We start from the raw sequence: 12,504 nt of genomic DNA, 5'->3' as shown, positions 1-12,504 counted from the left end.
TGCAGTCATGATTAGCATATACCAAATACAGAAAGGCATGTGAAATATTAGGATGATGTTAATGACTATGCTGGTAAGCAAACTGGTATCATCAACAAAGGGAAAAAAAAAAAAAAAAAAACGCAGCTATCATTGCATGCCACTATGTCCAACAACCTGAAACCAAATTTCCACGTTAGGAAAATTCCTCTACCCTCGGAATGTTACAATTTGAGGCCCAGCGCCTCACACTAAAGTCTCTCTCTCATACACACAGCAAAAAAAGTTTATTCTCCCCAATAGGAGTTTCATTTTGCTAGCAAACTATGATGAAATAGCACTTGATTGATGAATTGACCTGTAATCATCTTCAGCACCCCAACTTTTGTGTGTATGTTAGCATCTTGGTTTCTGAGGTCAATGGTATTTGCATCCTTCAGTTCATGAAGCACAAAACTAATTAAGAGAAGAAACACTTTTTACAGTATGTCTTTCCTGCACAGGCATTTCAGTGTGTATATTTTTAAGCAGTATAGTGACACCTCTCAGTATAAGTGGAAAAACACTCTGCACTTCAACGAAGTACATAAAATCTCTCGAGTAAAGGTTAACATCAACTTACCTGTCTGCTCAAGAAGCTGCCATCTTTGTATGCAACAAGGCCATTTTCAGCAAAAACATAATCAACTTTTGTAATAACTGAAATAAAAACAAAGTCTAGCATTATTTTTTTTATGCAAGTAAGCAATCTGAAGCATCTCAATAGAGGTAAAACTGTAGCTCATTTTTCTGAAGGGTAGAGTACACTCAAACTTTATTTTAGGAATAGAAGGATTAAAGTGGGATGACAGAGAAATGAAGCTTGCACTTAATTACAAAGTTGGATGAATTTACCTGCTAAATATAAGCCCACCTGGGCAGTCCAGTGTGCCACAGTGATATCTGCTTTGACTTCATTAGCATGTTTAAACAATTGTGGCTTTTTGTGAGGAAGAACAGACTTCAGCATTCAGTAAAATTTATTCTGACAAATAAAAAACTGCAGTCAAGTTAAGATTCTGTAGTAATCTATCAGTAGAACAAAACACACTATGGATTCTGTACTTCATATCAAACTAAATTATGTACTTTGTACTTCTTACTTACAAATACAACAAAATGTTATGCACAGCAAAACAATGTTCTACAGTCTACAGTCCTGGAAAACAAAAAAGCATGTTTTAAAATTACTTACTAGTGCTCAAAGTTATCGGTAGTCACAATGAGACAGTGTAGCACTGACATAACTGACCCAGAATTCTAACAATGCTGTCTTTATTCCTGAACTTGCATACACGTAACACTGTCTAAATTAGTGTGTTTATTTAGAACGGATAAATGCAGAGGGTGGCAGCATGATGTAGCATTTAGTGATGCTGCCTTACATCTGTTAATTCTGAGACTTGCGTTCCAGCTGGGATGCTTTCTATATGGAGCTAACATATTCCTCCTATGTCTGCATGGGATTTTCCTGGGGTTTCTGTTTTTTCCCCACATACCCAAGACATGCCACTTGCCAAAAGCTGAACTGGACACAGACGTGCATATGTCTGCATGTTCTGTGACGGACTAATACTTCATCCAGGACAGGTTAAATTAAGACACAAAATGGACAACATACTGCCTCCAAACACCAATTATTTTTCATATTTTATTTCACACAAAGTCAAAACAGTCGATAACTGGCCCACAGAAACAGTTCTGTTACCTTCTGAACTAGCACAGTACGTTAATAAATCTAAACAGGAAAACACATCAGACCTCATGGTTTTATGAGTGTTTTCCTGTGTTTTTTTATTTTATGATTTTATTGTTTTTGGTGAAATACCACAGGATTTACCAATTTGCTGACAATAAATCTAAACAGAAAATGCAATTTAGACTAGCAAAGGACATTTCTTATTTAAAGAGAACTTCAATATTAATCAAAACTGAATTCATGCTTCTTTTTACTTGGATTTTAAAGCACAACAGATTTGTATTCTTAATGGAGTAGAAAACTGATCTCAATGGACAGTTTTCAGGACCTTTCTAGGTGTGTGAAGCATACTCAAAGTAACTGAAAGCAAATCAGAAAAAAATATATACAATTTATTCAACCATTATTTTATGATGTACAGACATATTAATGGTGTTATTAAGAGGAGAGTTATACTTGGAAAACATCAATACAAGTAAAGCAGGTTGTGGGTTTTGATCTGAGGTGCAGAGTGTTGGAGTTATGTGATGCTGCCTTTGTTGAAGCATTAACATTTGTTTCTTTGTGGAGGTAAGCCTTAAGATCTTGCCTGAAAGTAGGGTAAGACAGTGCATCTCTTAGTTGTCTGGGGGATGGATTGCCAGATCTTTGGTCCCATAACTAAGAAAGCATGCTTTAACTTTTTTATTTTTGTTTGCGAGTTAAGAAAATTGAGTGTTAAGGTAGAGAGGGATCTGAGACTGAAAAGTAATTGCCTTTCAGGCATCCTACTAGAAATGAAGGGTAATAATTCCATTTGATAAGTTTGAAGATCATGGAACCAAGCAGGATGGTAAATCTCTGTGTGATGGGTCGTGTAGCTTTAGACAGGGTGTGACAATGATGTTCTCATCTGGAAAGAGGTTTATAAATTTGTACATGTCATCACAGATTGTCTGAAGTTGCGTTAGGTTGTTTTTGGAGTTAGATGCCAATAAGGAGGACACAGTTCAACTGAGGAAGGAGGACCCCCTTTGCACACAGCAATCTTATTCGGTTAGACAACATAAAGCACTTCTGTGTATGTTCAAGTTGTTTAAGATTCTATGTGGGAATGACCACTTGAAGCCTGACAAAGAATAAATGAACATATCTATGCAATAAAAATCAAAATAATGCTTTCTTTACGCATTCTCCTCTATGTAGTAAATTTAATAAGTTTTTATTTGCAGTTCTGAAACAAGTTTTTGAGGATAAGAGAGGGGGGAGCTTTAAAAATCAAGTAGAAAAGAAAGAAGACAGAATGGCAGATTAAATGTAGACTCTCCACCTGTCTTGAATGACATAATAAGTGTTTTAGCAATCACAAGCTAGTTGGAAGCTGAAGGGTTAACTTTTATTGCTCCTTTTTACTTATTTAATTGATTGTGCTATAGTACTGAATGACTTGTGTTTTGAATCTGTATATATGACAATGGTTTTAAACACAAAGTATTTTCTAAAGAAGTGATTGTTTTTCACAAAAGCAGCTATTAAAAGGTAACTACACCAAGTCTCCAAGCAGCTATTAAAAGGTAACTACACCAAGTCTCTCTCAAGTTGTCTTTGTAAGTGGTTTATGGTGTTTTAATGTCCAGGTTTAGGTTGTTTTTTTGCCAACATCTGCCGGATAATACAAAAAGCAAAGGAGTCCCAGAAAAATACTGCTAACTGTGGGGCCCATAAAAAAAAACGTCTTACAGAAATGGAGATACTTGATCACCATATCTGCCTGCTGATGAAACTATACACAGTATATTATATATGTGTGTGTGTATATATATATATATATATATATATATATATATATATATATATATATATATTTTTTGTTTTTTTGTGTGTGTATTTATTTTGCCCATGCTTTCTACTAAATGCCAGTCTTTCTTGATCTACTGGTGAGTTTCTTCCTCATTACTGGGACAAGAGCCAACAAAGAGGAACCATCACTGAAGCAGCCATTAAGGGTTGTTTGCGATTTTTCTGTTTCAGCCTTATGGCTCATATGAACGTTTGGCAACACAAAGGACACCAGCAAGCAATGGTCTTTCCGCACTGGTCACCTCTCCCTTCTGCAAGAGACCTTGCAAATAAGTAGCCCTGAAGCATGGGTGGTGGTTTTTATGGTCTCGATTGAAGTAACTGCACCATTCCTGTGTGCTGCTGAAAGCCAGCAACCCTCCCCTCATTGCGTTCAAATTAAGCAGGCCAAGAATCATTTCTCTCTCCCTTACCTCCTCCTTCTCAAATAGCGGGGCTGCTAATTGCAGTCTAGTTATCTCAGCGGCGGTAAGGGCTACATTTGTTTGAGAAATGGAGCCAAGCTAAAAGAAGTAACAGTCAAGAACCAAACATGCAATAAATGACTAGTTCAATAATGGGGAAAGGAGTACAACACACATGTATATTGTTAAACAACTTATTTAAACTTTTCCACACGGAATATATCATGCAAAATGCTGAGACAGATGTATTAGATGCTGGAATCAAAAATATTAATGACCTCAGATGTGTAGTCAATATCACTGTGATGGCTGAAACTGAAGAAGAGGAATTCAGAGGCCTGTTAAAGGTGAAATCAGAAATTAGAAAACTTGCCTTGCTGCTCAACATCAAAAACTAAAACTATGTCATCTTCTTTTATCAATTCTTTGCAGCTAGAGGTGAAAAAAGGGGAGACAGTGACAGACTATTTTCCTGGGCTCAGAGATCTCTGCAGATGGTTTTTACAGCTATTAAATTAAAGACACTCGTTAAGTGCATGGAAAGTTATGTCAAAATATGCAGATCTTGATTTGGAAGGAAAGTCACGTCAAATCAGGAACCAAATTAAAAGGACAAAGACATCTCATTATTAGCAAAGGTCTGTATAGACAAAGCTACAGTTTGAGTTGTACTGTAAGGCTGTGCACTGGAAAAATCAATGCTTATTAACTGTGATTTTGGAGAAAACTTTATCTCCTAGAAATCCATGGAATTCTCAAAAGTCAGTCACTACTTAAACTCCATGCCAGGAAGTGCATTATAGTGCCTTTTGGGATAATGGCCACCCAGGCTAATTATTCCATTAATAAGACACACCCCAAGAGCCGACTCAGTAGTCAGGGACCTGTAAACATATACAGAAAGTAATCTGGCTTATGACTAACATGTGGCCAAGGTAGTAAGAAAATCATTCTGTCACCCAACTTATAAGTAAGGGTATGGCATCCAGGTCCAAGGAAGTCATAGTGCCACTTTATTCGGCCTTTATCAGACCCATCACTGAGTGTAATGCCCCCACTGGCAGTACCTGACCAGACATATGCAACAGTTGGAACACCCACAAAGGTTCCTTACCAGAAGGATCCAGGGTATAAACAAACTGTCCTATATGGGTCATCTTAAAGCCCTGTTTCTATGTTTGGTCTCCTACAGTCTATGAAGAGACAATCTATGCCTGGCATACAAGGCATCCTCTGATCCAGATCTGCTGGACCTGCTCCACATCCACAAAACAAACAGCACCAGAATCACTACATCCAAGTATGTAAATGTTGCTTGTGACATAAACAGGACAACTGAGAGAGAGACAGAGAGAGAGAGAGAGAGAGAGACAGAGAGAGACAGAGAGATACAGAGAGAGACAGAGAGACAGAGATGTGGATCTCAGAGGATCCCCATGCTCTGGAACAAGGTCCCCATCCTTGTGAAACAGAGTCCATCCCTATTTAAGTGTAAGCTGACCGATGCACTGGAAATCAGAAATTCACCCCGGGTCTGGCTATCATGTGTCTGACAGACAGAGGCAGACAGTAACTATGCCCAAACAAACACCACCCCATCTCATAATCTTTAGAACTTCCTAACTAATATACCCCCCTCCTAATAAATATCCATGATACATAGGGAACGCAAATAGGTTGAGGTGCATGGCTAGGCTTATAAAGACTCCATTTTTGCTAGCCTAGTATAAAAACCTACGGATCTATAAAGACATATAAACTGACTGTTAACTGAACAATCTGATAACCTAACTAAAATTCAAAATATTTTAGATATGTAGTGCAAAGACAGGACTCATAAGAGAAGGCACCAATGCTATGAATGATTGAAGGCAATTACAGAACTCTCACCATGAGGCCTGTAGCTCATGAATCCAGCTTAAAAAAATAAATAAATAAAATCCTCAATTACAATAATTTTGGGTAATTTCAGCTATCCATCCACAAACTTGGTAACATACACTAAAAATAAAAAACAAGTACAGTGCTTCCTGGACATCATCAATGCCATCTCTCTTGACCAGTTAGTAGTATCCCCTACTATAAGCTCAAACCTGCTACATCTGTTTTTTATGAATAAGGCACTATTATGCACCACACCTGCAGCTGTCCCCCCTTCCTGGACTAATCTGATTAATGTGCTGCACTAGCCTACATTCCCTCCATAACATCCCAACCCAAGTCATGTTCAAATCCCACCATCTTCAGAGACTTCAAGGCTAACATCCTAGTATAAGATTTCAAAAAAATGATACTCAGAAGCTCCCTGCCACACCAGGACTCCTGTACCCAAAATAGACACTTCTACTACAGATTTCATTCTCAACTAAACAAGAGCTTTGAAGTGCCTGTTCCCAATCACAAATAAAATGTCAAGTTTACATATAACCCTCTTTGGTGGAAACTGCAACAATCCGAATCGAAAAAAAATCCTAGCCCTAAGAAAGAAATTCAAATCCCTTCACTCCAGAAGTAACCTGAAGAAGTTAACTAAAGAACTAAGGCAAAAGATCAAAGATATGCAATGTATGTACAAATTAAATATTGCTGCATCTCCCAAAATATCCATAAAGTATTCAACTAAGTTGCATAGCCGGCCTTAGGCATAGGCCAACTAGGCACCCGCCTAGGGTGCCACTCTAGCAGGGGCGCTTTTCCAGTATTTGTTTGGTGTAGGCAAACCATGATAGGGGCACTGGGTGGTGTGGGGGGGGGGCGCCATGGAGCCGTTTTGCCTAGGGCACCAGTTGACCTAAGGCCACTCCTGTATGTTAGAAACAATACAGAGCATTGCACGAGTTGATATCAAATGATACCACCCACTATGGCCCAGAGGATACTGTACATGTATTAGCTGACAAACACAACTTTTCTCTACTACCCCATCAATATCCAGTCAGCACTGCCCTCTGTGATTACCTCAGAACAAGTATTAAAAGCCTGCATCAAAACCAAAAAGACCAACTCCAAAGGTCTAGGCAACATATCAGGCTGTTTCCTTGTTAGTATGAACCACTACCTTACAGAGTACCTTGTAAAACTATTTAACCTCAGCTTCTCCACTATCTATGTACCTGAAGCTCTGAGGACAGCTGTTGTGGTCCTCTTTCACAAAGGTGGCCCAACTACTGACACTAGGAACTATAAAGCCATTAGCCTCACCAAATTCATTTGTAAAGTTATGCAACATACAATCATGGACTTCATAATTATACTGTCAGCTTACTATCCCTCGACTCAAACTAATCTGGCTTTGTGAAGGACAGATCTTGCTGTCTACTTAACTGTGTTGATGTAAGAGTCACAAAAGCACCGGACAAAGGCTAAATCAGCATGTTCCTTTACCTAGACCTTGCAAAGGCTTTTAACACGGTCTCACACTCCAGTATTATTGTAAACTGACACAACTACATATAAACTCACTGCGCAACTCATAAGATAGAAAACAGTCTAACAAACAGAACACAAAATCAGTGGTAGAAGCATATTCTCCTCAAACGTGGAGTCCCCAAGGGCTTTGTTCTGGGATCACTACTATTGACTCCAAGAAACTCAAACTGTCATCCAGTAAATAAACCTTAAACCAAAACAAAGTCAGGTACCACAGAAAAGGAACTCAGTACAGCCTTGCAGTTCAAAAACTGAGCTGGTTTAATAGTAGTTACCACTACTATTTGGCATACACTTGGATGACCAAGTTGTGGATGCCATAAACACTTTAGATGGCATCTATATCCTCCAAGAGAGCCTTAACTGTAAAAATTCATGATGTCTGGATCATGGACTAAAGTTCAGTGCAACAAAAACTTAGTATTTTACTCCCAGAGGAGCAAGAACACTCCTGCATTTACAACTCATTCCCAACTAGAAAGTTACTGCCGCTCCCTACTCCTCCCTCATCAGGCCTATATTAGAATTTAATGTTCACAACAGCACAGATCCCAATCCCTCCGAGCTACACGCTCTAGGAACCTAAACCTTGTCACCACAATAAACAGGACATGCTGGAGGGATAGATTCCTATCCCAGAGACTTCTCATACTCTGGAACAGGCTACCCATCTATGTCAAGCAAAGTTCTTCATTAGCACTATTCAAGAAAAATCTTGATGAGTGGATGGGAAATAGGAAATACACCCCGGGTATCACTTGTGTCTCTGCTCGACAGTGGCACATGAAAATAACTTTCTTGGGTGGCGTAAGCCAGGGAACCTTGTTGGCTAGGCTTACGTAGGCCCTTGGGCCGATAGCCTAGTACCTATCTATGAACTTATCCAAGTGAATGGCCCAGTTAGAAAACCTCACAATGCTTTCTCATCAAAACAAAACAATCTCATATATGAGCTCCCTAAACTACATAGAAAAGAGTGATAATGCTTTTAGTTGCTGTCTCCTATAGACTCCTATGTAGTTGAATCTGCCTGGCCCACAAGGCTGCAAATGCTGTCATGCTTAACCTGCTGGGTGCTTATTTAAACTGGAAACACAAGTAATTATTCTAGAAACTTAAATCTACATTGTATTATAAAAATAACCTGTTAGAGGGACTGAGCATTCTTCTTAAAGATGCCCTTCCCTGCTTCTAGAATAAGTTTTCAATAGACAACGAGATGGGTAATCATAAATTCATCCTGGGTCTGGCCCCTCAATCCTTTACCAAATGAGGTAGTAGGTAAACTGTAAAGGTCAAGTTCCTAATAGTCTTCTACATCAACCACCTAGTATACCTATGAACCTAAATGGGAGATAGGAAATTCACCCTGGGGATCACGTCAGTAGCCCTGCTAGACAGGGGGCCAGGGAAGTAAATATTGTCGGAAGAAATATTCAGGGAATTGTTATGGCTAGGCTTGTATAGGCCTTAGGGCCGATAGCCTAGTACCAACCTATGAACCTAAAAGAAAAAGTGGGTGACAGAAACAAGAATGGAAATCATGTGTATACATTTTTCAAGTATTTAAAGAAGCAGCTGTTGGCAAACAGAACTGGTGTACTACAGTCCCTGAGGTCACAAAGGCAGACTTGACACACACACACACACACACACACACACACACACACACACACACACACACACACACACACACACACACACACACACGTGACATATATGGCGGTACAATGTAAGAACTACTCAACATTTACTAATGTAATCATTATGCATTATACCAACACATGCTTTTGTAGTGACACGATGCTGAAGAGAGGATAATGTGCTTTACTCACATAACAGCATATACAAGCTCAGACTATACAATTTGAGAAAAGCTAATAGCACAAAGTGCGCAGGGTAAGGAGATAAGATATTTCAGAGTTGAATATGTGGATTTGTTTTGTGCAAAACATTACAGTGCACATACTTTCAATGCAAACATTTTACTCATAGTGCTAAAACTCTCACCAGAAGACAGCTATTCCCTCCATTTCATCCATTTAAGGTTGTTCTTTCACAAGGCAGTACATGACAGCTGCCAAGTCCACCATACAGTGACTAAGCAAACTGTTTATATAAAACATTCACCAAACTTTGTGTACAAGGAAAAGCTGCCATGTGAATGTCATAAACAGACCAGAAGGGTAGAAACACTGCCAGTAAATTTGGAAGAGGAGAGTAACAGGTCACAGACTTCCATACTTATCTAATCACAAAATATTGCTCAAAGTAGGACAAGAGTTTACCTGCCAAGATGGGAAAACATTGTGCAAAGGTGAGGAAAGAAGCAGGAATGTTTTTCACAGGCAGATATGCTAGTGCTGTCATTTTCTTTGCCAGAATGTGGAAGCCACAATCAACAGTGTAGTGGGAAGCCATTCCGATTGCCTGAACATAGGTATGTTTTGTGTCAGCTGAAAAAAAATCTATTCAACTGGTGGATGGAAATTGCCAATTAGCCTTTTTACTGCACCTGGTTAAAAATCACACATTAAATAAGACTGGTTTGCTACACAGCTGAACTACACAAACTGTTCTAACACTGTATTCCACATGATAATGATACTCTGAGGCCATGAATAAAACCACAAAAAGGAAATTCTGTCCTGCTCTCCACAGTCGCACAGCCACGGACAGAGTATGACAGGCACATTGCATAGCAGCTCACCAAGTAAATAATGTTCGCCATCTGCATATCACACATGCATTTACTACCACCAATCAACTAGCAGCTTTGTGGGAGGTAGAAGGAAAATAAACGTACCCAAAGAAACCCGATACAGGCACATGGACAGCATGAAAAGCTCCATAAAACAATGACCAGACAACTCAGGACTGAATTCCAGACCCTGCAGCTTTAAGACAGAGATCTTGCCACTCCCCCCCCCCCCCCCCAATCCTGCTATGAAATTTCACGGTTTGAAAATTTCACCTATTCTATATTGTTAACAACCTTGAGAAGGCTGAAAAGGGTCTCTCACCTTTAGTACAGTCTTTACTCAAAGAAAAAGGTTACTGGTGAGACGCATAATTGTGTCTCTCACAACTTCATAAAATAAACTGCAAATGATGTAGCACCATTAATACGTTTTTGCAGTATGGTTTCGCCTCCCTTTTGCTCTTGTGCGTCTATGGTGTGGAAGAAAATGCATGGATTTCACAATGTCAGATTTGTATATATTGACCCTTTTTTCACGGAGAGCCTTGTTATTCTGTAGATCACAATTATAGTTCTTAACATTTTAGCAAGCACTTGAGCATGCACTCTAATACTATCAGACACAGTGCATGTCCTACAGTGAGCATGCACTGTGGTGCTATCAGATAACACACACAGGTGTCACAGAATTTGTCAAATTTGGGAAGTATTCTGTTAGTAGAATTCTTTTAACCCCCCCCCCCCCTTCTGCATTAGGTAAAGAAATCCTGACTCTACTTCCTGCTGGGTCAAAACTGTATTCAGATTACTTCCCCATAGCAAAATTGCATAGATAACCAGGCAGATCTAACCCCCTAAATAAGGCAACATACACTTTGACAGGAAGTAGCAGTCTACAGAGTTCAAAGACCTACTAATGTGTGTGTCTATCGTCATTTCTCTCTCATAACTCGGCTACATGCATATCACATCTCACATATTTGCCATATAATTATTTTTTTCAATAAAGATAGGTTTTGTGTAGATTTTCATAGAAAAGATTTCTTAGGGCTGCGGAGAGGTGCAATGGTTAGTGTTGTCGCCTCACAGCAAGAGGTTCTCCGGTTCGATTCTCAGCCGGAGTGCCTTCTTTGAGGAGTCTGCATGTCCTCCCTGCATTTGTGTGGGTTTCGTCCCACATTCCAAAGACATGAATTCAGAGCGTTTCTCCCTGGGCCTCTGCTGAAACTTTCCCGGTAAACAAATGTTAAATAAAATTAAGAAAGCATTACTCTACTTATTAGGAGGAGATCAGGTCTTTGTACTTTCTCTTCTGTGGCAAACAGGATGTCTGCGTTGTTCCATGTGGCAAACAGGATGTCTGCGTTGTTCCATGTGGTACGGACGCTGTGCAATCTAGTCTCTCTCACCACCAGAAAGGTCTTATCAAAGAATGTGAGCCTTCCCAAACTTTCATGTAATCAGTGTAGTGGTTCTTCAGATTTGTGGTTTTGAGTTTTAGGCATGCATGTTATATCAGCTCTAATACTCCCATCTAGTTAATTATACTACTGTGGGAGTTCCCTAAAGAATGTGTTTATCTAAGAAGCAGCTCAATGGATAGGAAGCAGAGTTGTACAACTGCAGAGGGATAGACAATACCCCATGACAAAAGTTAATGGCAGGGGATAGTAAGACACAAAGTACAGGAACTAAGGCAGATAACCAGGTATAATTTGTTGGTGGTGGCGAGTAATGGGGAAGTGGGTAGACATCCATTCTTACAGAGAAGTAATGAGTTTGCCATCTGACAGCCAGTATGCACAATAATAAAAGCAAGACAGAGCAAAAAAATGACAACTGAGAGTAAACAAAGTGGCGTTAAAGGAAAATGTAAGTAAATATTGAAGGAATCAGTGTAATGAAAATTATGAAGAACTGCAGTAAGGAAAGTGCAAGACAGTACTGACAGGATCACAGCAGTGGAAACAAATGTGGAGTGTGTGTGCATGTACATACGTGTGTGTCCCCTGAAAGTAATCTGCAGAAAATGTGTGAGATATACCCTAGGTATGAGGCAACTTTTCTATCTGAAAAGGGAAAGGTAGCAGAATCACCGAGAGTCTACAGGTACAAAATAAAGAAGGGGAAGTTTATGGAAAAATCAAGTAACAGTGGCAGGTGAATTTGCATAGGACTAAGGAACAATGCAGGACTTAATAAAAAAATCCAATGGAACTCATAATAAATAAAAAAACAGAATGAGGCCCAATGCAGAAATTGATTTTTTTTTTTTTTATTTAACAAAAGGAGGTCCTGCTTAAACTTTTGGATGGAAGACAGAAAGACATGAGGGGAAAGGAAAGTGATGTTAACAGAAGTTAACAAAGGCAATCCCTGCAAGAATCAGTATATTGAGTGCACCACTGAAGAGT

At 39.2% G+C, this 12,504-nt stretch overlaps 1 protein-coding gene across 2 annotated transcripts in view; it reads right to left on the bottom strand.

Annotated features, from left to right (window-relative positions):
- The window catches only part of PMM2 (phosphomannomutase 2), a 265,695-nt gene that overhangs the window by 191,870 nt on the left and 61,321 nt on the right, over positions 1–12,504 (bottom strand). For both annotated transcript variants that reach the window (XM_044089603.1, XM_044089602.1), the window contains exon 3: positions 602–678. In XM_044089603.1, the coding sequence (XP_043945538.1) occupies positions 602–678 (77 nt within the window). The remainder of the gene's footprint in view (positions 1–601; positions 679–12,504) is intronic.

The sequence above is a fragment of the Protopterus annectens genome, chromosome 12.part0 (assembly GCF_019279795.1).
Source record: "Protopterus annectens isolate FY-2018-M chromosome 12.part0, PAN1.0, whole genome shotgun sequence".
In the NCBI taxonomy this organism is placed as follows: Eukaryota; Metazoa; Chordata; order Ceratodontiformes; family Protopteridae; genus Protopterus; species Protopterus annectens.
Note: the sequence above shows the minus strand (reverse complement) of the source record. Positions and strands in the feature narration are given on the sequence as shown.